The sequence below is a fragment of the Hermetia illucens genome, chromosome 4 (genome assembly GCF_905115235.1).
Source record: "Hermetia illucens chromosome 4, iHerIll2.2.curated.20191125, whole genome shotgun sequence".
NCBI lineage: Eukaryota > Metazoa > Arthropoda > Insecta > Diptera > Stratiomyidae > Hermetia > Hermetia illucens.
In genome coordinates, this window is record NC_051852.1 from 16,270,679 (window position 1) to 16,295,424 (window position 24,746).

A 24,746-nucleotide genomic window follows, 5' to 3' on the forward strand; every position below is an offset into this window, starting at 1 on the left:
CTAATAATAGCATACATAAAAAGCAACCACAATTATGAAGGTAGTCCAGTCTACAACCCCTATCAGTGACCATTAAGCTTATTGTCAACCTGGACATTTGTATATCGGTATGTGGAATGATTGCACTTATCTGCTTTCATTCATCTAATTACCCGCCAATACATCCATCTATTTCGATCGCCGGCCGGCATGGAAGTCCAAACAAATAATTTCATATGGGAAACATGTCATATCCTTCATAGCCTTATGCGGTGCAGGTCCTTTTGAAGAGGAGACTGGGGGCATCTGGTTCCATTCTCCAGTGCCTGGTTGCGTGAATTTACCGAAATTATTTAACTTTAAACTTTCAAGAGTTAGATCAATATTACTTGGAACTTTTCTTACTGAAAGGTTTTTCCAACTTTCCAGACAGTCAGCAAATTTTATCAGCCCCCGACAAAACAGCTACCACCAAAATTCCAGAAAATTCAAACTTAATACTGGCTCCTATTCCTCCTAAGAAAAATGGAAGTTAAGACATTACCTTGAGTTCATTACTTGAGAGAAGTATAATGAAAACTTATAATTTCCAATCCTTCAATTAGCCGGCTCCCATCTTTCTCTACCGCAGCTAACCTCACACCTCCAATCGATACAGGACTCGTGCATCGATCCCGAGCGAACTCTGTGTCTCTTGCCCATATGCACACGTATGTAGTCCATGTACTCCTCACTATAATTTCCAAACTGTTACTACATATTCTGTTTGGTTTGGGTACTATATGTATTTGATATAAAAGTGACCGGCAAAAGGACGAAAGGCACTATTCGCCCGGTAGAACCTTTCACGGTCAGTTCAATTTTCTTGTCAACAAAGTCACAGTTCCTCTGAGACTCAGCCGAAGTGCACTTTCTTCCCACTCCTCAATAGATACAAGTGCACTTAAGGTTCCAGCTTATTTGTAGACGGTTAAAGATTAATGAGATACCTCGATTTATGTACTACGGTGAAAGCAGTGCAATCAAGGATACGTGGAGCGATTACAATTGAATTATAGAAGAAATTCGTTTTCCAATCTGTGCAACAACAAGGACTTCTCGAGGAAGCAAGTGCGATTCGCGATACAGAATGTTCAAAGGGAGCGATACTAATCGATTTGTTGAGTTCCAGCATAATAAATAATGAAAAGTGGTGGAGTGAATGTGGAAAAGTAAAGCTAAAAGTGATGAGTATTATCTTTGAAGTGCGGAAATTACATAAAAGTGTAACGCGGAGAAAACGAAACATTGAGGAGGTAGCACAAGGAACTGACTCACAGAGAATACAGCAAAGCCAACGGATATGGAAGGAGGAACTCCAGTCTGGGTAATACCTGAGCCAGGCAATCAACCCCGTGAGTAATATTTTTGAATAAATAATAGGAAACGGTACTTTTAGCACTCTGAAGATTTTAAGATATTACTCGTAGTAAGTGATTAAAATGGATTCCCTAATTTCATTTGAAAAAGTGTCCAACTGGAATTTAAAATGTTGAAGGGAAATAGATGATGAATCCCCCCCCCCCTTCTAAAATCCTCGAAGCGGACAATCCATGTCAGCCTACTCTTGTATGTTATCCTCAGAAAGTGTTTGACAGAGCATAATGCAGCCAAGAATAGAACCTTAGATTATTCCCTGACCTACTCACTGTCAATTTCGCCTTTCAATTCACAGTGTGTCAGCGCGATTCCTTATGCGAAAAAATGTCGGTGCAGAACACTGAGCCAAAGGCAAGACTTGACAAAATTTTAAGTCCATCGGAGGATTGAAAAGGTCCCATAAAAAATTGTTAAGAAACAGTCCTTAAAAATAACAATACTATCATAAAAGAGCTACTACACCACCAAGTGTGGCGATGTCCAGAGAAATCGGACGCAAGGAAGCGGAACTTTCAGCGAAAGCTGACGACAACCTAGTAACCCCGGTGAGAACTACACCCGACGCGGCAGATTTGTCAGTTAGCGATGGTTTTCGCATTAGACTACACTTATGCCTACAAAAATAAAGGTTAGTCAAATTAACCTGCAACATGCCAAAATATCTTCCTATCTACTAACAGCAAGGCTCCAAAGTTGCAGGACTGTCCGAATATATATATCTGATGCAAAGGCCATAGGTTCGTTTTAACACAATCTGTGGTATTAGATCAGTAAAGTAGAAATGGATCTTGTTCTATGAGAGATCCTTGAAATCGAGAACCTGCATCCTGATGACAAAATTGTTAGAGGCAACCATTCCGTCACAATTCTATTCCCAGGACCTAGTCGTGTTCAAAAGGAGACTCCTTTAGTACGTACTATGGGAACTGGAAAGCGAAAACTTTAAGGCTGTACAGAGTCCTTAAAAGGAATGAGTCGGCCAAGTTGGACTCTCTTAGAAAATAGATGATACTTTCACAAATTCCAGACTGAATCAGTACCAGTATCTTAGAAGTACACCATCCGGGAGAACTTGCGACAGAAGTGGAAGGAGGAAAGTTGGCGACTCCTGCTCCCCTTTCAACATGTAAGTTTTACAAGATGAACTGGAACACTGCGGCAGCAGTCGTTACCAATGGAAAAATTAAACGCTGCCATACTGCCCTTTGAACAGTTCAAAGCACTTGGTATGGATGACGTCTATCCAGGAATGCCAAAGGATGATTTGGAGCACTTCGAGCGACTGCTAAGAAATATGTTTCTAGAATGATGTACTTTGCGCCACGTGTCTTCCACTTGGCAGAAGGTTAAACTAGTCTTCATACGGAAACCCGGGAAGGATGATTAGTCAAATCCAAAAAACTTCAGACAGATCAGATTGACATCGTTCTTGCTGAGATGTTTGGGGAGACTGATTGAGCCTCACGTCCACGGGAAGACGCTAAGATCGCACGCAAACGAAAACCAACATGCTTACCAACGTGGAAAGTCCTGTGAATCTGCTCTTCATTCGTTGGGAACAAAAATAAAGGATGCAACTAGGGGTGTTCCTGGACATTGAAGTGTCGTTTGACTGTGCGCCTTTCCAAAAACTTTGTGATGCCGCCAGAGAGTATGGTATTGATGAAATTTTAATTAACTTTAAGCGGATCTATGCTATTCAAACGAAAAGATTACTGTGTGCTGAGTTGAGTGCTGATCGCTACCTAACAACGGAAACGATCAAACGCTATCCGCAAGGAGGTGTGCTATTACCACTTCTGTCGAGTATGTTGATCGACTCACTATTATGGGACCTCCAAAATCTGCCTTTACGCGCTCAAGCTTATGCGGATAACGTGGATATGCTAGTTGTTGGTCGAAATCTCGGAACGGTGGGTAGAAATATACAACGAACCGTGGATTCCATTGACAGTTGGTGCCTCAAGCATGGACTTTCAGCACAATGGTATTATTTACAAAAAGGAGAAAACTGAATGGACTGTGCCTCCTGGAGATGAGAGGTACAAACCTTCAACGCTCCATTGCAATGAGAACAGCTTCGATTCGATTACATCTGTGTGAAAACAATGAACGTGGGCGGCTGAACTGAATCTAGGTCTTGCAATGCCTTCCAGTTCTCGGGTCCCCATACATCTGTTCGGTGGAATAAGAAGTTATACTGAAACGTTGAAAAAAATGGGAAGTCACAGAGAAATACGTGGCGAAGCTTTTCTGCACCGATGTATCAATAACAGACCAGGGCTATGGGCCCGGAGTCTACTTCTCGAATAAAAACGAGAAGTAGGCTTTTTTATACAATGAGACATTAAAGGTTGCAACCTGGGTGATTGACGAGCGGTTGAAGGGCAGGCGCATAGCAACCTGCAGCGATAGCCAAACTGCACTGAGGACGTTGGGTAGTCCTTTGATCACCTCGAAAATCGTTCAGGAATGTGGAAACCGTTGAAATTTCAATACGGTGAAACTACTCTGGATATCTAGTCACTGTTGTGTAGAGGAAAATGAAATCCCGAGTGCCTTTGCAAAAAAAAATTCAATCTCCAACATGCGGGGACCGGACCCAGCAATTGGAGCATTAGTAGCAATGGCTAAGGTTTGTCTTCAAAAACTGGGAACAACAAACACAACAAAATTTTCCTTTTAGAACCTAATATATGTACCTATACGGCAAAGTTTATCCTGTCGAAAAGCAAAAAGATTTGCAGAGGTATTGTGGACATTTTGACAAGCCTTACTTCACTAGCTGGACATATGTTTAAAATAGGAACTGTACAAGATGATATGTGTCCCTTCTGTAATGAGAATGTGAAATCCACGGAGCACTTTGTATATGAATGCCCCACCTATGGACGCATCAGACATCAGACCTTTGGTGTTGATGTGTTCCAGCTGCAACAGATGACATCACATTCACTAACGGAGTGTCTAAGCCTGCCTTAGTGAGGAACTCCAGACATCCCAGTTTTGCGCCGTGGACCACTAATTCGATATCTCTAATAGCTGTCTGACATCCATCTCAGCCATGCTATCTCTTCTATTTCTATGATAGATATTGCCCTTATAGTCTTCCCCGCTAGATCATCCTCACCCATTCGGAGTAGATGACCAACGATAGTGGAGATAGTGGAGAATATCTTATAAATGGTACTCAGCATCGTGATACCTCTATAATTGCTGCACTGCATGATATCTCCCTTTTTAATGAATGGGACAGATAATGCTTCATTGCCAGTTGGCATTCAATGATATGCTCTCCCACCTCTTGAGCATCAGTTGATCAACCATTTGGTGTAGTTGGTCGCCTCCATATTTAACCAATTCCATCGGTTCCTGGCGACTTATAGTTTTTAAGCCGATTAATTGCACGTACTGTTTCGACTATTCTCTTTTTGCGACTAGGGCCAAGTATGTTTGTGGTCATTTTTATGATAACATTCTTCTTGTGAAGGCCATTCGCTGATGCTTCATCTCTAGAATCTCTGTTGACTGCGGTTATTGCGGCATCCATTTCCCTCTTATAGGTGTTGCGGAGGGTTGTGTTGTGGATGCCTTCAGTGTTAACTCGCACCTGATTGCCAGAGGGGATTCTAGGTGGTGTTGTTATTCGGGCTCGGTGCACCATGCCAACGAAATAGTGATTCCAATCTATATTGGCCCTCCTATATGTTCTGACATTCATCAAGGTTGACAGGTGGCGACGTTCCATCAGCACGTGATCAATTTGGTTGAAAGTGGTCCAGCCTGGAAAGGCCCACGTTTGATTGTGGACCGCTTTCCACGCAAACCAGGTACTTCCAACAGCCATTTCATGATACATTGCTAATTGAATAATCCGCAGTCCGTTATCGTTTGTATTTTGATGCAAGCTATGGAAGCCAGCATATCGCCTGAATAAAATCCCCAAGTATGATTTTCAAATCTTATCTTATCGTTCTACTGCCTCGTAGAAAGTATCCTTCTTCGACTCTGCAGTCTCCTTTGTAGGGGCGTGAACGTTAATGAGGCTTATATTTCTAAATTTGCCTCGCAAGCCCAGAGTGTATAGCCGTTCGCTTATATTTTCAAAACCGGTAACAGCAGATTTCATTTTTTGGCTGGCTAAGAAACCTACCACTATAATATATGGTGTAGTAGCTCTTCTCCAGGAAACCGGTCCCTGTCCAACGCATTTCCTACAACGCGGTTACATCAGGTCAATATTGTGACAGGGTATCGGCTAGCTCCATCTCTGTAGAGGGAGCGCACGTTCCATGAGAAAATGTGCAAATCGTTATTCCATTATCGTTGTCGGGTTCGTCGTTTTAAAGTACATCCTGTCCGGGGCTCCTTTCCTGGCTTCATTACGTCCCATGTAAGAAGTTCACTCCATCAAAAGTCAAAATTTTCTGATGCAAACAGTTAATCCGACCCCTAATCAGTTTTGGCTTCACCTTCTGGACTGACAGCCCCTTATCAGATGGAGAGGCTGCGCCTCACGAAGAGGCAAATCCTCCACCATTGTACTGGCATATTTAAAAACGAAGATGGTGCGAAGTATAAATATACCCAGCCTAATCCTTTACGAAGATTCCAAAACACCATGAATCGACGCCGTCCTGGCTAGATTCCCGGTCAAATTCCCTGAAAGATCTCTGTCTGTGTATGTGAGGGGATGGAAATCAACGAGGAAAACCTCCCTTGCTCAAACTCCCACAATTTCTCCTTTCCTACAGAAGTGATAACCACCTTTTCAACAAGGAAGGTAGAGTTGTCTTCTACACAGGTCACCACTCCCACGCCCAATATGTTCCTCCACCCAAACAAAATGGTTCACAACGTTCATAACCCATCTAACCTTCCTAATTCCTTTCCCATCTTTATCCTTGTCCTCCCGTCTCTCTCTTTTTGAGAATTACTGCCAACAACGATTGGAGATATTTGTTAACTTTGCTCCAGCTGCCCATTTATCTACGAGGGTTGTTTCAAAAATAAGGTTTCCAACCCGGTTTGCCGCACATGAGGCTAAGCAAAATCTGGCAAAACCGCCCTGTTCGCTGGTTCCCCAACCACCGATCCAAACAACAACCGCCCGTCTGCGAGTATCAGTACCGACCTGATACCCATCCGGGGAGGAGCTCGTCATGTCCGTTACCGAAATTCGTGCGTGAAGATCGGCGAATCACGATCCAGTAATTGCCTGGTGAAATTCATTTGACTTCTGAAGTTTCAATTAATAGGATTTTGAAGGAAAAACTAGGCTTCCTCAAGGTGTGTGCTCGGTTGGTGCTGCACATGCTGTCAAACATCTACAAACAACAGCGCGTCGACTGTGCTCGAAAGTTTTTTAGTGAATGCGAAGAGAATACCGAAGACCTCTTAGAACCCATTATTACGGGCAATGAAACGTAGTGCCATTATTTTACTGCGGAAACAAAACACCGTGTCGCCCAAACCAAAGAAGCTTAAGCAAAAGCCACGACAATGCGCGTCCACATATCTCGCAACAAAGGACCTGAAAGGTACCAGTCATTACCCATCCCCCTTACAACCCTGACATTGCACCTAGCAATCTGTTTCCGAATTTAAAGGAACACCTAGGCGATCTACGATTCGAGACGGGCGACGAGTGAATGCATGGAAAAAAAATGGCGACTATGTAGGAAAATAGTTTAAAGATCAACGTTTCCAATGGTGCATGCGTTTTTTTAAATAAAAAAATCCTTTTGCCAAAAAAAAATGGACAAACCTTATTTTTGAAACAACCCGCGTACAATCAACAATATAATGAAATTTTATTAGGTTAGGTTCCATAGTTTAGTTTTAACCTCAGATTAAGTTACCTGCTAAGGTTCCTCTTAGGTTATGTATCTTTTAAATTATGATGTTCTCAGCTCAATTTAATTATTAACGAGAAGAAACCTCAAGGGAAACAAATTGTATATCGTTACAAAGAGCTTCGTTTCATTAAAATTGGTCACACTTCCTCATTAGTATTTAACACGTTAAATAATGTAACATTTTCTCCTTCTAGGTGTTCCAACGGCCAATAATGGTACTAGTAAATGCACAATTGTTAGCCCCTTTCTAGTCGCGGTACAATCAAAGTAAGGACAACTCATTCCTCTCAATTTTTGGTCGATAATTCTCTTCTTCCCTTTCAGGTTCCGTCGAAAATATTATCACAAAGTGGTTTTTGCTATTCTTATAGTTATAATTTTAATATTGTTAATAACAATTATCATACTGTCATTTAGAAGTAAGTTTCGTAATCATCCAGATTCATCAGTTTGTATTAAATATACCTACCCCCCAGCAGCACGTAAATCCACCAACAAGTGCGAATCCAAAGAATGCATCCGAGCCGCATCCGCTCTTCTTCAATCCATGGACATGTCAGTTGATCCTTGCGATGATTTTTATCAGTTTACCTGTGGAAACTGGCCAGAAGAGCATCCTCGTCCCGACTCCCTGACGTCCTATGATTGGTTCAGTGAAAGACAGCAAAGAATTTCGCGGCATGTCCGAAAGTTTCTACAACAAAATATCACAGATCAGGATCCTGTTACTATCCGAAAAGTTAAAACCCTATATCGCGCTTGTATGGATTCAGAAGCTTTGGAAAAACTTGGTCTTCAACCTATTCTGGACTACCTGAAGGCGTTCGATTTGCCCTTGGTTCCAGCCTTGCTCAATCAGACCCTTGCTAACTCAACAGCTCCTTATGAGTTCGATTGGATAAAATCGTTGGTTAAAATCAAGAAGATACTTGGAATGGATGTCCTGATTGGGTTCGACATATTTCCTGATTCTCAAAATCGTTCCACCAATAAAATTGGATTAGGTACACCGGAGTCGGGAAGTGCGTTGCCATTGTAAGTGGACTCATAGTTGGTATGACAATTTACTGAAAAATTTGTTTTATTTCATTGCAGTAATGATGAGGACCACTACAAGAAGGTCAAGAGAGAAAAACGAAAAATCATTATGGAAACAGTGGAAAATTCAGATGATGAAAAAGATGAAGGTGGAAGTGGCGAAGACGAAGATAGCAGCCAAAGTGCCTCTAGTATGCCAGTTTACTCTAGGTACATTTTGAAAGTTTCAGCGGCAGTTGTGATGTATGCTGATTCAAATGTTAACTTCGAGGCATCCACCGATATTTTGGTTTCGGCAGTGGAAAAAATTATCGCAATCACTAAAGAATTGTACAAGGTAAGAGTCAGCTACTTTTTTCTATCTTTGTTAAATGTGACTTTACTAAACCTAACCTAAAACTAACTGATAAGAGCTAGCCGAATAGTTTTAGCCGAGCTGATTAACCTATCCGAGGAAGAGGCATCTTTGGAGTGTGCATTCGCTCCTCAATAGGTATCATATATTGAAGAGCCTTAGCATGTTCTCTTTCCCCGGTTTGAGTAAAATTTTCAGCGGTATCGATCGGGTCAAACTGCCGTGGACGATCCGCGACAAAAGTGAGAGAAAGTTTCCCCCAATTGGGGCTTCTTACGAATAGGTCCAATATATTCCAGGAAAAGCCTACTAAAGGTATGATCGATACCGGACCCTTCAATGTCAAGCTAGGATCAGAGGATATATTCCTCGATAAACTGTCGGATACGTAAATTCAGATTGCAGTTCTCCATGTAAATGAAGTAATAATTTCGCGCAACTTCACCATTCTCCACTTGCGATCAGTTTGAACGTTGAGTTTTTCAGAAAATCTCTCAAGTCCTTCCTTTTCAAGCGACAGATAACATTAAAGGATACTCCAAAGAGATGGCAGACATACTTCTAAATTTTCCAGCGGCTGTGCTAGGTATTAAAATTAAATTCTCAACACAACGTCTTTGACAGCTGCGACTCCCTGGCCTGAACCTCTAGCTCTTCCTTGATTCGCTGAGAAACTCTGCGGATCTTCTTCTTTTTCTTCAACCTTAATCGCATTTCGGAGTTCATTTTTCAAGTCTGTGCTGATGTCAAGCCATCGTTGGGGGGGAGGAGGGGCATATCTTAAACACAAACCATTCGTTTTTGCATCGATGACCAGTTGCATGGTACTACTTCATCAAAGTTTCCCTGAACCGTGAAGCGATTTCAAGGCGCAAAGCATCAATTGGAGGTACTTAAGGCACTTAATTCTGAGTAGACGGTTACCACTGACAATTTCGTCGGGGTCAGTCGTTGGGAATACGGTTTTCTAAAGATTCAGCCCCATAACCCCATAAGGCAATCATACGAATTTGCTACTTAAATTAAGCTATGGTGGGGGGGAAGCTAGGAAATCATCACCTGAAAAAAACTCTGAATAGTTGTGGGCATTGAATCTCCCGTGAGCCCATTTCTTTGGTACTAATCAAAGTCTGCCCCATATGAGGTCCTATGGTACACAGGAACGAACCTTTTTCTTACGACCAAGATATTGCCCGAGAATACCCAATCTTCCATACTGTGCCCCGTCAATAGTGCCGCCTTGCCAAAGGCGGCTTGGTTGACCGTAATTACAGAGCCATTCGATAAGTTATCCCTGAACTATTGTCTCTAACATCAACCTATTGATGCAATCGACAGGTAAAACCACCCATAGGAATCGGTTTCTGACGGTCGGTATGGGGGCATGATAGCATATTGACTCAAAGTCACTCTACAAGGCGAAACTGGTGGACACTCTCCTCTTCAGCTGGGCTGAATAACAAGAAGCACAGAGATACTGGCAACCTCGATATCAGAAACGAAATAGGTTATTTCATAAGTGAATAAAACCGATCCCTGCGGTCTCTTCAGGACACCTGATGATGACTTTAACTTGACCTGGTCCTGATTTAGGTGTACCTACAAAAATGAGTGTATTTGAGTCAGCAGTGTCGATGATGTCTATCTTCCGTAATATAGATCGACATCGATCGGATGAGTACCTCCGTTAGGTTAAAAGTGTTCAATGCCTCCAGTACTCGGACTATTCATTGCAACTCCTGGAGCTACACTTTGCGACTAACTTCCCACAACTTGTCAATTGGTCGAGGAAGTCGCTCGACGGAATCCCTAACTAATTTCAAATGACACCCAACGTGGGACGAGAAAATTCGGTCTTGGCACTGTTGATTAGTAATAACAAATAATCTTTGACAGCTTTGTTTCAAATGTGATTGGGCACCAAACATAATTCACTATCCGCCTTTTTTCTTAATGAAACAAATGTGAATAAGGCAACTCCTCCTCTGAAGTTCCTTTATTAAAACAGGAAACTAAGTCATCGAAGTATATATGTAAGAAAGAAGTCCATTTTATATGGATTGGGATATTAAAACAAATTAAAACAAAAAACATAACGTCTCGACTGCGAGCCAAGAGAGAGATTGCATCCTCAATCGATGCATCTCTTACCTAAAAAGAACAATGCCCTTTTTATTAGTGTGGGACTTGGGGATTAGAGAAGAGGAAGGAATAGGTATCCTCCAAAAAAAAAATTAGTTAAAATTAGTTGTGATTCATTTCAATTTGGTACAAGCTTCACTGATGGAAATTGCCACATAGCTCAGCGAAGTTTCGAGGGTTCACTGGATCACATTGCTTTGATGTGCGGTCAATCCAGCGATAGTCAAAGGCTCATTCCGAGCGGAATCCTCGGCAGATCCCTCACAGCCAGAGTACCTATCTAAAATGGTAATGAGGAACTTGGAGTCACTTTTACCACTTAAGATTTCCCTGAAAAAGACCTTACCTCGATTTTCCGCACATTGGCACATCGGAAACTACCAACTTGTACCACAGAAACTGTTCACAAAAAGTTATATGAAGTTCGAAAAGCTCACACAAATTTGGCAACTACATTCCCGGGTCATCTTCCCATCGAAATTCAACAACAGCGAAAACTGAATGGAATGTTTTCCAAGCTATATGCCTCGAGTCGCCTCATTATACAAGTAAATACCCATTCGCCCTAACCAGAAACAAACATTGGAAATGCACTTAATAATATGCAGCATGAGCAAGTTAATGTGAAGGCAAAAGATGTATGATCATTTCGCAATATTAGGAAATTTACTAGGTAAAAATTTGAAATATTTAAATTAAAATGGTTTTTAGAGTTTTGGGAAAAGGTGCAAGATGATTTTGTGACCTAGATTATAAAAAGAAGAATTAAAAATTAAAAAAAAATAACCTTTTTAATATAAGTGAATGTCAAGATAGAAATTAGGAATCATCACTAAGCGGCGAAGGCCCAAAACTCCCGCGAGGTTCGGTGGTCTGTTGAGGTCGTCCATGCATTTGAGACAGACAAACAACAACTTGTAGATGTAACGCTGTTGGCATATCCTCAGTCAAATGCACCCCTTGCTGTGTTCTTCGATGCCTCAGATACAGCGGTAGACGCCGCTGTTCACCAACAAGTGAATGAAACCAAGCAACTATTGAGCTTCTTTTCGAAGCAACTCAACTCAACTCAACGCATTTACAGCGCCTAGGATCGTGAACTACCCGTCGTGGTATAAAAAACTTCCGTTTCTCCCTTGAGGACAGGGCGATCACTGTGTTCACAGACCATAAACCCCTTACGTTCGCGCTTAGACAAAAGCCCGACAAAGCGTCCCCTCGCCAATTTCGGCACTTGAGTTATATCAACCTGTTTACTTCTGATATCCAACATGTGTCTGGAAAAGACAACGTGTTTGCTGACGCTTTGTCCCGAATCTCAGAGGTCACAGTCCCCACCGCGGTCGATCATACGGCAATCGCCGAGGCACAAGAAGACGACGTAGAACTTCAGAGCCTCATGTTAAATTTCAAATACAAATTCGAGGAGTTTCTTATTTTCGGTTTAAACTCTTATTTATTCTGCGAGACCTCAGATAAGGGACCCAGGTCATTCATTGCGCCGATTTTTGCAGGGAAGTATTCCACGAGATTCACGATCTTGCGCACCCAGGCATCGGGTTAGTCACCGAAAAATATTTCTGGCTGTCCATGAACAAGGACGTAAACTCTTGGGCCAGACAGTGCATCGCGTGCCAGAAGTGCAAGGTCAACAAGCACATTTAAAAGGAAGTAGGTGTATTCTATCGATCAGCGAAGTGCTTCCACACCATCCATCTCAGGTTTACGCGGTGGCCGGAAACAACACCTCTGTCTGACATTACGGCGCAATCATGTCGCAATCGTTATCATCTCGAACCTCCGGATAACTAAGTAGTTAGAGCACAAGACTATCGTACGGAAGGTCGCGGTTCAAATCTTACTGGTAGCAGTGGGAGTTGTATCGTGATTTGACGTCAGATACCATTCGACTCAGGTGTGAATGAGTACCTGAGTCAAATCAGGGTAATATTCTCGAGCGAGCGCAGAGCTAACCACATTGCTTCCTACAAGGTATTGTAATCCTGTAATGTACCGTTACGAAAATAAATGAAGTGCTCTAACACACTTCAAGGCCCTGATCAAATTGCCTTTCGTCCTCCTCATAGCCCAGCGAGAGGAGATGGTTTACAGGGAGAACCTGCGCCTCCCCGCCGGTTCTGTACTGAACATCAGAGTAGGGTTAAGCGACGGGAATGCAGCGTCTGCTCAGAGACGCGGTTTCGAAGATGCGGGCGACTAGGGATTTTGAGACGTGTGACCAGATCCTTATCAGGGTAGATTCCCCTCGGAGACCCCTGCAATGACCATACGAGGGCCCCTTTAGAGTGTTAGAACGAGACAAGCACTCGCTCAAGCTCGACATTCGAGGCGGCACCAAGTGAGTTTCCTCATCAAGGCTTTAAGCCTTTGTCGAACCTGCGAAGCGTCAGATTCGCCCAGTAACTCCCATTATCAGGATCGTCCGGACGGCTTCCTTCACTGAAACCGCGCGGCTTCAGCTGGGGCGGAATGATGTGGCGGTACGTCGGAGACACGACCCTGGGCGTCACTATGGAATCGTCTCCACCGCTGCATCCAATGACCACAGGAAAAAACTGACGACCTGGAATAGACTGGATCAAATGACAACGGGGACTTTCACCGAAAACAAAGAAGACTGAAGTCTCGACGGCCAACCAGAGAGAAGGCAGTGTGCATGATAATAAAATAAACTATTAAAGCTCAATAAAAGCCGCGATATTAAGACAAAAGTATGATATAGCTATCAGAAGTGGATTTGGAATATATGATCATAATTAGTAATTCCTGCCTTTTAATTTGTGCGGGAAAACAATTCCTCCAAAGGCCCACCACCTTTGCCAAGTCCAGGAGCATCTAATCCAATTATAACAAGACCCAATCGCAAGGGTTCTTGTACCAGACGCGCGCAAATGCACACAAAATTACAGCAATCTACACGGGGCACTGGCGTATAGGAGACCATGCTGCTAGACTCGGCATACCCTACAATTCGCATTGCCGAAACTACGGAAAGCAAGGAGAGACCCTTAGGCACTTCTTTTGCGATTTCCTAGCTCTAGCGAGAGCCAGGCTTCAGATATTATGTAAACCATTCCTTGAGAACCTCAGAGAGGTTGGGAGAGCCGCTTTCCTTTGCGAATGCTACAGGCTGGTTCTGAAGATCTCAGCCGGCTCTACTCTGCCCAATTGCTCTTTCCACAGCAGAGATGGTCTTAGAAATTTGTGACATCAAAACGGCGCACCACTGCTCTAAATAGGCTCTTCGGAGTAGCCATTAATACCCACCCATCCTAGGTAAATCTTCATTTCTGGATATCACATCTTTGACCACTCGTAACCAAAAACGAAGTCACTGCCCCAGATATACAATCAAAAACAAAAAAGCAAGGCCTCGTATTTACAAACATGATAGGAACTTTATAAGGATAGGAGTGCGAAAAAGGACTTGAATGTAGGGAAAAAATAATGCAAATATATCTTCCCTCTTATTCTTCAGCCTCCGGTTCACAAGCAGGGTCGGTTCGCCTTGTTCGGTTGCGCTATTTTAATCTGTCATAGGCCCAATTTGGATGCACTCGCAGGGCTTTCACTTCATCATCCAGCATATCAAGCCACCGTTGCTTCGGCCAGCAAGTGAATTCTCGTTAGCCCCAATTAAACCATATCATCGAAGGCGTCTCCCTCGCAATTTTTCCACAATCGGTTCCACCCCATATCGATCGCGAAGATTCTCACTTGGGATGTAATCATGGAGTAGCCCAACGTAACATCTTTGTCTCCATTACCGCGAGGCGTCGTTCATTGTCTTTCATAGTCATAATCTTTGTTATAATATCCCTTCGAAATAAAACGCTTGGTGTCACTATCATTTACAGTACACTGAAGAGGCAGAAAACATAACTAAAACCGAGGAAAACGATTACAATTATGACGACATCCTTCACCTAGATTTAGCCGAACTGCAAAAGCAAACTGACGAAACAGTAAGCCCCAAAACTCTGCCAATCTGGGAGAAATTCATTACACTCATGATGGAGGGAGCCGCCGTTAAATTTAATCCAGCTACCGACCAAATACTTACCTCAAAAGCCGACATCAGATACTTACAACTTCTAACTGAATTCATCATGGAATCAGATCTAAAATCAATTGAGTTCTTCATCTGGTGGAGTGTAGTTGACGAGCTCGCAGTCCACACTACAGCCGCCCTCCGTCAAATGCACTATGAGTATATGCGCTCCCTCATAAAAACCGAAGGATCCATATCGCGGTCACTTTACTGTGCAAACGGCATTAATAACTTGATGGGTATGGCGGTTAGCTATAGTCTCGTGAGCGAAAAATTCCTGGTAGAGACTCGACCCAAGGTTGACCTGATGCTTTCTAACATCCGTCGAGCCTTTAACAATCTGGTGGAAGGGATCAATTGGATGGATGAGGAAACGAAACTTCAAACCCTGGATAAATCTTGGAGCATGAAGAGCCTAATTGGATTTCCAGAATGGATTATGAACAAAACGACTTTGGATAGCTTCTACAAAGGCATCGAGGCTAACGAAACCACCCATCTGAACAACATGGTGGGTATCCTTACGTGGCGCATGAAACGGAAACTGAATACTTTGAAAAGGAAGAATGAGTTCGGATGGGCAACATCACCATCGCATGTGAATGCGTTCCATACATTCCAAGCGAACACTATAAGTAAGTATCGTCCTTTTGATGTCCTACCAACTTGCGAGAGTTGAAATTTAATCCAACCCTCATTTGCACTATCAAAATTCACATCCCTTTTATGAACGCAACTAAATACACATTTATATATAAAATTCTAGCCGTCCCGATTGCCATCCTCCAATATCCTTTTTATGAGCTCGGCCTAGAGTAAGTACAGACAATCTACAATTACAAGGATTGCATTAAAATGATTCTCACTTTCACTAAGCTTTCTGCAAGATTCAATCATGATTTCATTTATATCACAGCACGCTATAGTTTATTAACTCCAGAAGCACAGCAAGGTTCCAAGGTAACATTTTGGTGGCAGTATTTTCACTATCAAAGTTTTTCATTTCACGGTTTTCCTAATTCACGTTTGAGATCTAGTATTTCCACATTTCTGTGATACGCTGAAGGGGATCCACCAAAACAGTCAGCAGCAGTCACCGGACTTGAAATAGATCAACCAAAATCAAAAAATCTAAATATAAAAAAATTTAATAACTTTTAGACCGCAACCCTTCACCCTATCACAGTACATGTGTTGTGGTGTTTCTCAAAAACATAAGAATTTAATGGTGGGTAATCCGAGCTGGGAAATCACATGTAGCCACTCAATTTAATAACAAACCTTACAGTACAGAGTATTGTGCTCCCGCAACGGTACCCCGTCGGACCACTAACTAAAAACCTTCCCATCGTCAGAGAGCTACACCGGAACCGTTTGTTACATTACTTCGGGCTAACTCCCGAGCTTTCCCGCCTTGCGGAGCCTTCAAATCAGGGAGTTCGCTTCACCAACTAGATGGGAGAGAAGGAAGGGAACCTTTAGCCCAAGGAACACCCTGTCATCCGGCCCCTCCACCGGTCGAGCCCTATCTTCTTTGCAACGAGAAAAACCCGAACGTAACGCGCAACACTGCTCAACCTGTCAGCGCTCCTCGGCATTTCTTCAACAATGTTGTCTGGAAAAGGATCCTGTGTTTAAATAGAGCCACTGACGAATCCCACCTCCATAAGAAAAAAAAGTGTGATGGGCGTCGTCCACAAACTCCATTGCAAAACACACAATCCGAAGATCGTGCCTTCCCAATCATGGGTAGATAAGACTGAAAACTTCCAAGCCCATTTAGGAGCTGGGTAAGGAAATAGTGAGTCATGCCATGCTTCCGATTCAGCCACGCATCTAAGTTGCCATTGAGCTACGCAGTCCATCTGCCTCTAGTCTCATTTTGCCACTCATCTAGTGTACGTTGCCGTTCTTTACAAGCAACCACCTCCCTTGGCTCTTCTTCCTTGCGCTTGCATAAGGCTTTACGCTTCTTAGCGAGAAAGGCAACCGGGATCACCATCACCAAACAGTGCGGTACGCAAACGCCACCCGCAATGCTCCCCGTCTCTGTACTTGTCAGCCAATACCTCTGCGCCGTAGAGCAGGACACACTGCGTTGATCTTATCAGGAGATGTCGCGTACTAGACGTAGATCCCCCAATATTTGCCATTAGCCGACTTAATTCCCAAACCCCATTGGCAACCTCGATCGCTATTGACTTAATTTGTTCGAAAACAACTAATTTTTGAATCAAGAGTCAGTCCAAGGTACGTTACCGTTGGTTTTGACTCGATTATCGACTCGCAGATCGACGCAGGGTCGGAGTTCTCCTTTTAATCACGATAACTACTTAAGTTTCTTCCAGCACAAGGTTGAAACCATGAGCAGTCATCCATCCGCTTACCCGTCGCATTAATATGTCAAGTCTGCTTTACTCCTATTCACTATTGCGTCCAGCAACAAACGCCATGACATCAACTACATACCCGACCGAGCGACTCTTCAGGCATGTCAAGCATCAACTGTGGATCTCCCTGCTCTAAAGTCGAACTACTGTAGGAATAAGTCTCCTGCAGCACGTGCCATTTCAGCGAGTCTACTTTTGATGAACTTTCCAAGCACTTTCCCGGCAGTATCAAGTATACAAAGCTGTCCGTATGAAGACGGCAACTCAGAGTCTCCTTTCGCTTTGCTGATCAACGCAAACTTCGCCACTTTCCAACCAGAAAGGAAATGCCCACTTTCAGGCAAACGTTGAATGCGCCGAGCAGTAGGTCTGATCAAGGTTGGAGCACCAATTTGTATACCTCAGCTGGGATACCATAGGGTGCTATCACTTCTTCTTTTTAAAAGAGAGGGCTGTCTCTTATAACTCTTTTATGGAGAAAATCGGCCAGTCCTTGGCGCTCTCCGCCCTGCTGGCATCATCCTGTACGGGGGGCACAGGGAATAGTGCCCGTACAATGCGGTCCATCTATTGGGCCTTAAGTGAATAGCGTTTCCGCAGAGCCCCGATTTTCTAGGTTGCCTATTTGTAACCGAGTTCCCACGGATCCCCAATCACCTCTTCGGCCGGATCCTGCCGACAGCGAGCGTTGCTTCTGTTTATTGCGCTACGGAGTCTCCTTACCCTGTCATTATGGAACATGTCTCCTCTCAATCGTTTAGACATTGCGTCACCCGGCGGAGTTTGTTACACTTCTTCCGGAGCTCTGCAATTTTCGCCTTCCTCTTGGGCTTGAAAGCTCCGCAGGCCGTCATTATTAGGTCCATAACCGAATTTACGACAATGTCAGCTGCAGCGTCATCACCCTGCAGCGTACCCCCTCCTGCTCCAAGAGTTTCCACGATACTCCCGGTGTTCACCTTTGCGACGTTCCACACACAGAAAATGCGGCGGTGCGACACATACCGAGAGTTTGTGTCAACTACTTTAAAGGCCTCAACACACTGCAACGTTCTGATCCAATACGGGTTGTCGCGCCAAAGATTATTACTTCAAAGGCAATATATTGATGATCCCCTGCCGAGAAATCTTCCAGAACTCGCGACACCAGTGATTCCGATGCAAAGGTTACGTCGAGAATGCTTCTCTCGCAGCCTGAGCGCCGAAATGTGGGGGTGGATCCGGTGTTTAAAACTACACGTCCTGTTTTCGCCGCCATTTCTTAGGAGTCTGGGTGAGGTATAAGGTCTACAAATAAGTTCTGTCGGTTTTCACAATAGATGCCGTAGCTTTTTTTTTATTCCATTGATCCACATTTCCAAACATTCATCGGAAAGCTACTGTCAATATGCACAAACGTCAGTATAAATTATTTAATTGAAGTGTAAACAACAATACTTTTTTCATCAACGAAAATGGCCAATTTTGTACCAAATAATGTGTTTTTGCGGGGAGTTCTACTTCATTATTTCAATATGAAGAAAAAAGCAACCGAAAGTCATCGCATTTTGGTGGAAGTTTATGGTGAACATGCTCTATCTGAACGAACGTGTCAGAGGTGGTTTGGACGGTTTAAAAGTGGCAATTTTGACTTGGAAGACGAAGAGCGCGCCGGACGGCCAACAATTTTCGAAGATGAAGAATTAGAGGCATTGCTCGATCAAGATCCATCGCAAACGCAAGAAGAACTTGGAAAAACACTTGGAGTCACTCAGCAAGCCATTTCCAACCGTTTAAAAGCAACGGGAATGATCCGAAAGGTCGGAAATTGGGTTCCGTATGAACTGAAGCCAAGAGACGTCGAACGCCGTTTTTTCACGTGCGAACATCTGCTCCAACGACAAGAAAGGAAGGGTTTTCTGCATCGAATAGTTACTGGCGATGAAAAGTGGATCCATTACGATAATCCCAAGCGTCGGGCAACGTGGGGATACCCCGGCCATGCCTCATTATCGACGGCCAAAGCGAATATTCATGGTGAGAAGATCATGCCGTGTATATGGTGGGACCAACTGGGTGTGGTATACTATGAGCTGCTAAAACCGAACGAAACGGTCACGGGCAAACTCTACCGACGTCAAATGATGCGTTTGAGCCGCGAACTCAAGAAAAAACGGCCGCAATACCAGCAAAGGCATGATAAAGTTATTTTGCAACATGACAATGCTCGTCCACATGTTGCACAGCCCGTTAAAACATATCTAGAAACGTTGAAATGGGAAGTCCTACCCCACCCGCTGTACTCTCCAGACATTGCTCCTTCTGATTACCATTTGTTCCGGTCGATGCAGCATGGCTTGGCTGACCAGCACTTCTCCAATTACGACGAACTCAAAAAATGGCTCGATGAGTGGATAGCGGCCAAGCAGGCCAATTTTTGGCGCGATGGTATCTGTGAATTGTCTGAAAGATGGAAGAAAGTTGTGGCTAGCGATGGGCAATACTTTAAACAATGAATGTATAACCAATTTTTCACAATAAAGCTTCAAATTTAAAGAAAAAACTGACAGAACTTATTTGTAGGCCTTATACATCCCAGTCAAGTGTCCCGGTATTGAAGTCACCCCCGACCAAAATCCCCCCTTGCGTGCCCAAGATAGCGTCCTCCAGAGCACCAAGCCTGCGTCGAGAGTCCGGCACGTTTCATTTGGTGTTAGATAGGCACTGAAAAACGTTACTCCTAAACACCGAATCTAAACAAAGCCATCTCCTCAGGATTGGGCAGGAACCCTACGGTTTCTGTGCCGTTTACTAATGGGCACTAGATCATCTTTGGTAACCACAGCGAACTGCGCTGCACTCCATACTTATCTGAAGAATGCAAATCATGTTGACCGCGTCCTAGATCTTTCCAGTTCTGCTCTGAAGACTGAATACCCCCCCCCCCCCCCCAACCCATAGTATGCGCAATGTTCTCATCAGACGCGCCACGGTCCCTGCATAGGACGCAACTCTCCTTTTCGTTTGGAGGTGTTCGTTGCAGGTGCCTGACCACATTTGCAGACATGTTGCTCTTCTGTCAGGTCCCCGATAGGTTGCAGACGTGTGCCCGTAATCCAAACATCTGTAACATTTGGTTGGGGCGGCCCTGATTTGTATCCTACACACTACCCAACCAATGTTGATTGTGCCGTTGTTTAGAAGCTTCCTCGCATATTTCTCAGCAACTTCCACACAGCACCACAGAGTTTTTGGCTTCAGAAGTTCGCAGAGGTAATACCAATCCGGAAATTGGTTACCTCCGTTCGCGCATTCGCGTTTGATGGTCTCTTCTACCTCGTTCTTTTCTGTGAGGCTGTTAAAGTCTAGGATTTCCAGAGAGCACATGGGTTCCAGACTGGAAACCAAAGGTTTCTCTCCCTATTTCGACCCGGACTCCACCACCCTTCGCTTTTCGAATGGAAGACACTTCCGCTTCGCAACCTTCGGGTTTGATCCTATAGCGGATTTCGCTGAGCACTTCCGCAAAGGTCTGGCATTCCATCGGCTTAATAAGCAGAGCTGGCGTTCTAGTCGTCTTTCGTCTCCCCAATTTTTCTTTTGGGTGCTGCATCCTTTGTGTCCATCTTAATTTTAGGCAGAGGTTTTTCTGATGACAGGGCGTATTGTTGCCTCTTGTTGCCAGACAGCTTCTAGAGATATCGAATTGGTGGATCTTCGGGCAAAACCGGGTTGTGTGGAGGTTATTGTGGTTATATTCACGAGCTACCACCTTCTATTTAACTTCACTCTTCTCGTTTTGTTTCGACTCCAGTGAACTTCTATCCTCCCTCAACCGGAAGGTTACAGCATATTTTTATGAAATGAGGTTAAAGAGGCCATTTCCGTTGGCGACTCCCTCTGAAACACCATGAAATACATAAAAGTGAGTCCTTCCTATGTTTGCTGAACCCCTAGGTCGGCCGTTTCGGTGGAAGCGTACTATGACTGACACTCCCTACCCCCATTTTGATGACAGCGACGGCGGCGACAGTTTGGATTTCGTCTCACTTTTCAGGCGGGCCATCGCTACCTTAAGGTCGACGGCCTCTCTCTCCTGACGGAAGGCTAATAGTCGTTCCTCGACTATGCATCTGCCACCGCTTTCGATCACGTTCTTTCTTTCTAACATTTTCTTGTTTTAAAAGTGAGTTCAATACTTTGTCCCATGAATTTCCTGGGAAATATTCCACATTGTCTAACCAAAACCAGCCATCCTTGAGACTACTAGCAGCGTATACCATTCCACTTCGGATTTGGTTCCTATTAGCGCTTTGCGGTACAAGGATGACAATCCCCGAGCTGTTGCTTCAGCTTCATCCATCCTCCAGTTCCGCTTGCTCCTAAAACCGGATCAACATGAAAGGTCAGAACCCAGTTTTCAAGGATCGCCAAAAAAAGAACATAGCCAAACCGGGTAGCTGACTGCACCAGGAAATAAGGAAAAATTGTAGCTAAAAATTCACTTGAACCGAAGGTCAATAAATTTTGAAAAAAATGAAAACTACTGAGACGTTGATGGCGATCCTAGTTTGAAAAAAAAATGAAAACTCTCAAAAAATCATGGTCTAAATCGCCCAGAGGAATTAAAGGAAAATTGTAACTTTCTCTGACCCCATTTTTCACCGACGGATTAAACATGTGTGAAGTCGGTGCAAGGGTCTTCTTGAATGTACAGAGCGTCTTAGTTGTATAGTCTCCCACTCCATTGTACCCCCCCAGCTGAGCCATGATAGTGGTCATTAGGGTTTTTCCCTCACCCTCACCGGCTGGGTTCCCGGTCATAGGAATTTAGACGGGTATGAGCGGACTGGCGGACTGGTCAGGTGGGGCTCTACTTTGGACAGTCTACGTCCGGCTAGCGACTGTCATGAGCGAAATCTACTCGCATCACTTTGTAGCCGCTGACTTCAGACGGCAAAAGATCATCATCTGCACAAAGTGAAGGAGGATTTAACACATATAAAACAAATGCAAACGCGCACAAGATTACGGCAGTCTGCACGGGATTCTAGCATGTAGGGGGGACAATGCCGCCAGACTCATCAGAAATTACAATGCATCTTCGCGAAATTGCGGAAAGTAGGAACAAACCCTCAGGTACTTCCTTTGCACGTAGCTGTGGACAGGTAAACCATTATTTGAGGACAGGTAAACTATTCTATGAGGACCTCAAAGAGTACTCTAGTTACAAGTGGGAGAGCTGCTATCCTTCGTCAACACTACGACCTGGATCCGAAAATCTAAACCGGATTGACTCTCTTCCCTTTGCTTTTACCACAGCAGTTATGGCCTTAAGAGTTGGTATCATCAAAAGGGCATATCACAACGCTAACAGGGCCCCTGCCTAAATACCTCCGAACCCAAAGTCTTCGGTGATTGTCAACGCTGTGCCGATTGGTACCCAATTGAAAGTCTGGTTTGGTGCTCACGAACGGGAATAATCCTCTGGAAGCAAGTTTTTCACAAATTTCGGTTCAACCCAGTTATTTGTGATAGATCTCCGTGTGTCAGTTTGATGATGACTGCAGTTTATACCCCAATCACGGAGAAGAGGTTTTTTAACTTTATCCAATAAAGTGTCGGTACCCAAAGGCAACAAAAGAGTTAAATAGGTCTCCCATCGGCTGGTTTGGAAACGAAAGTATACATGGCATAGACCGGCACTTCCCGCTTAAGGTGATAAGGCGCTGATGATGTTTGGGGTCGTAAAAATGTGGTGGATTCGTCGTTTGAAGGAAACCTGGCTCTAAATTCCAAGATAGATTTTCAACTATCTGTTGGTTCAGATGTGAAAAATCAGGGAAAATTGGCTATCGCAGACCAGTTTAAGGCATCGGCAGTAAGCGGAAATATCCCAGATCCTTGAAAAAGCTGTTCGAGCTGGGATTAAGGGTGATATGGAATGAGGTAGAAGCGGTTTAAGATAAGTTGATACAAACAGAGATTGATAATAAAATAAGGCCTCCCCTTACGCATGTTATGCAATACCTAAATTCAGGTATCATCAGAGTTTCAGCATTAAATATCAGACCATGCAGATTCATTAGCTCATGTGATGCACGTATAACCAAGGACCATGGCCGACTTTGTCGGTGATGACATTACAAAGCATTTACAAAGCAACTGTCAATGGTGGTATACCAATATGACAATTATCTTTAGATACTAGTTTGGTATTCCTGTATCAACAAAATAGGGACCATTCAGGCGAACTGGCATGCCATAATGAAGTCATATGATTGAGTGGCTACTGTAATCCTGTTCAAGTCAAAAATACAACTCCTGGAATTTCTCATAGCTCGGATTATCCACAAAAATTAATCTGAATTAAACTGAAATCTGAAACGATTTTCTAAACGTTATCAGGGCCCTCAATTACGGAGCGATAGGAACAATTTTAGGTCATGAGCTAACTCATGGCTTTGATGATAGCGGACGAATGTTTGACAAAATGGGAAACATGCATCAATGGTGGTCCAACAAAACCATCGAGGAATACGTAAATAGGACGTCGTGTTTCGTGAAGCAGTACGGAGGCTATTATATTCCGGATGCTGAAGACTATGTAAGTTGATGGTATCATTCTCAAGAAAGATATTAGGTCTACTTTAATTGCCCTTATCACTAGGCCTGACTACTTATCACGGCTTTCCAAACTTTTTCAGATAAACGGTGAACTAACTCTCGGCGAAAACATAGCAGACAATGGAGGACTACGCGAGGCATACCACGCCTATAAACTATATCGTCAAGAAAATGGCCCTGAACCTGCCCTACCTGGATTCGAACAATTTACCCATGAGCAACTTTTCTTCATCTCATTTGGGAATCTTTGGTGTGAAAGTGCTACACCATCTTCAATGAAGTATGCTCTAGAAGACACTCATTGCCCTGGTCAATATCGGTTGAAAGGGGTTCTGACTAATTCACCTGAATTCGCTAAAACCTTTGGTTGCCGAAAAGGATCTGGTATGTTCCCCAGTAATGACCGTTGTAGACTATGGTGAACTGTGGTGTTCGCTTTTAACTTTAAGTACAACCTCTTGTGATGATTTTTTTGTGACATGACTTTCCTAGATATTTGTATATAAATTGTTAAGATTTTAGATAGTTTTGATTATAGAAAGTTTTTAGGGTTGCCTGTGTGTAGATTAGACTGGATTTGTTGGTGTCGATAAAAAGTGTGTAATGGGTTTTTGTACAGCAATCAAGAGTGCTCAATTTGCAATTTTTATAGAATAATTCAAAGTCTGATTGGTAAAATTCTAAGGAATAAAACTTTGAGAATTAAATCACTAGTCGTTTTCTTGTTTGAGGATGCAGAAAGTCCTGACCCCAATAACGGACTGGAACACTTGGGAAGCAACTTACTTCCTCTCTTTTGGTCTTTTATTGAGTTACTTACTTTCCAGCCTGTGACAAATGCAAGGAAGTGAACACACCCCAAATTATAGGGTAGTTCCAGAAGCACG

General features: G+C 43.5%; 1 protein-coding gene across 2 annotated transcripts; it reads left to right on the forward strand.

The window, feature by feature from the left end:
• Positions 1-806: 806 nt before the first annotated feature.
• LOC119655630 (endothelin-converting enzyme homolog) lies at positions 807-24,566 on the forward strand. Of its 2 annotated transcripts, none has more exons than XM_038061600.1 (9): positions 807-1,373; positions 7,451-7,523; positions 7,581-7,675; positions 7,733-8,291; positions 8,352-8,631; positions 14,670-15,498; positions 15,630-15,678; positions 23,641-23,839; positions 23,940-24,566. In XM_038061600.1, exons 1-9 carry the CDS (start codon positions 1,322-1,324, stop codon positions 24,279-24,281), a joined length of 2,478 nt encoding a protein of 825 aa, XP_037917528.1. In that variant the 5' UTR covers positions 807-1,321; the 3' UTR covers positions 24,282-24,566. The 2 variants fall into 2 exon arrangements, with proteins under 2 accessions (XP_037917528.1, XP_037917529.1); XM_038061601.1 differs by having other exon boundaries at positions 7,736-8,291; positions 23,940-24,281.
• The last annotated feature ends 180 nt before the right edge of the window (positions 24,567-24,746 follow it).

Excerpts from the sequence above, each read along its gene's own strand:
- LOC119655630 (XM_038061600.1), top strand. The coding sequence starts at position 1,322 with ATGGAAGGAGGAACTCCAGTCTGGGTAATACCTGAGCCAGGCAATCAA. Across the intron at positions 7,524-7,580 it reads CTAGTCGCGGTACAATCAAA|GTTCCGTCGAAAATATTATC; the intron begins GTAAGGACAACT and ends CTTCCCTTTCAG. Across the intron at positions 23,840-23,939 it reads TTCCGGATGCTGAAGACTAT|ATAAACGGTGAACTAACTCT; the intron begins GTAAGTTGATGG and ends AAACTTTTTCAG.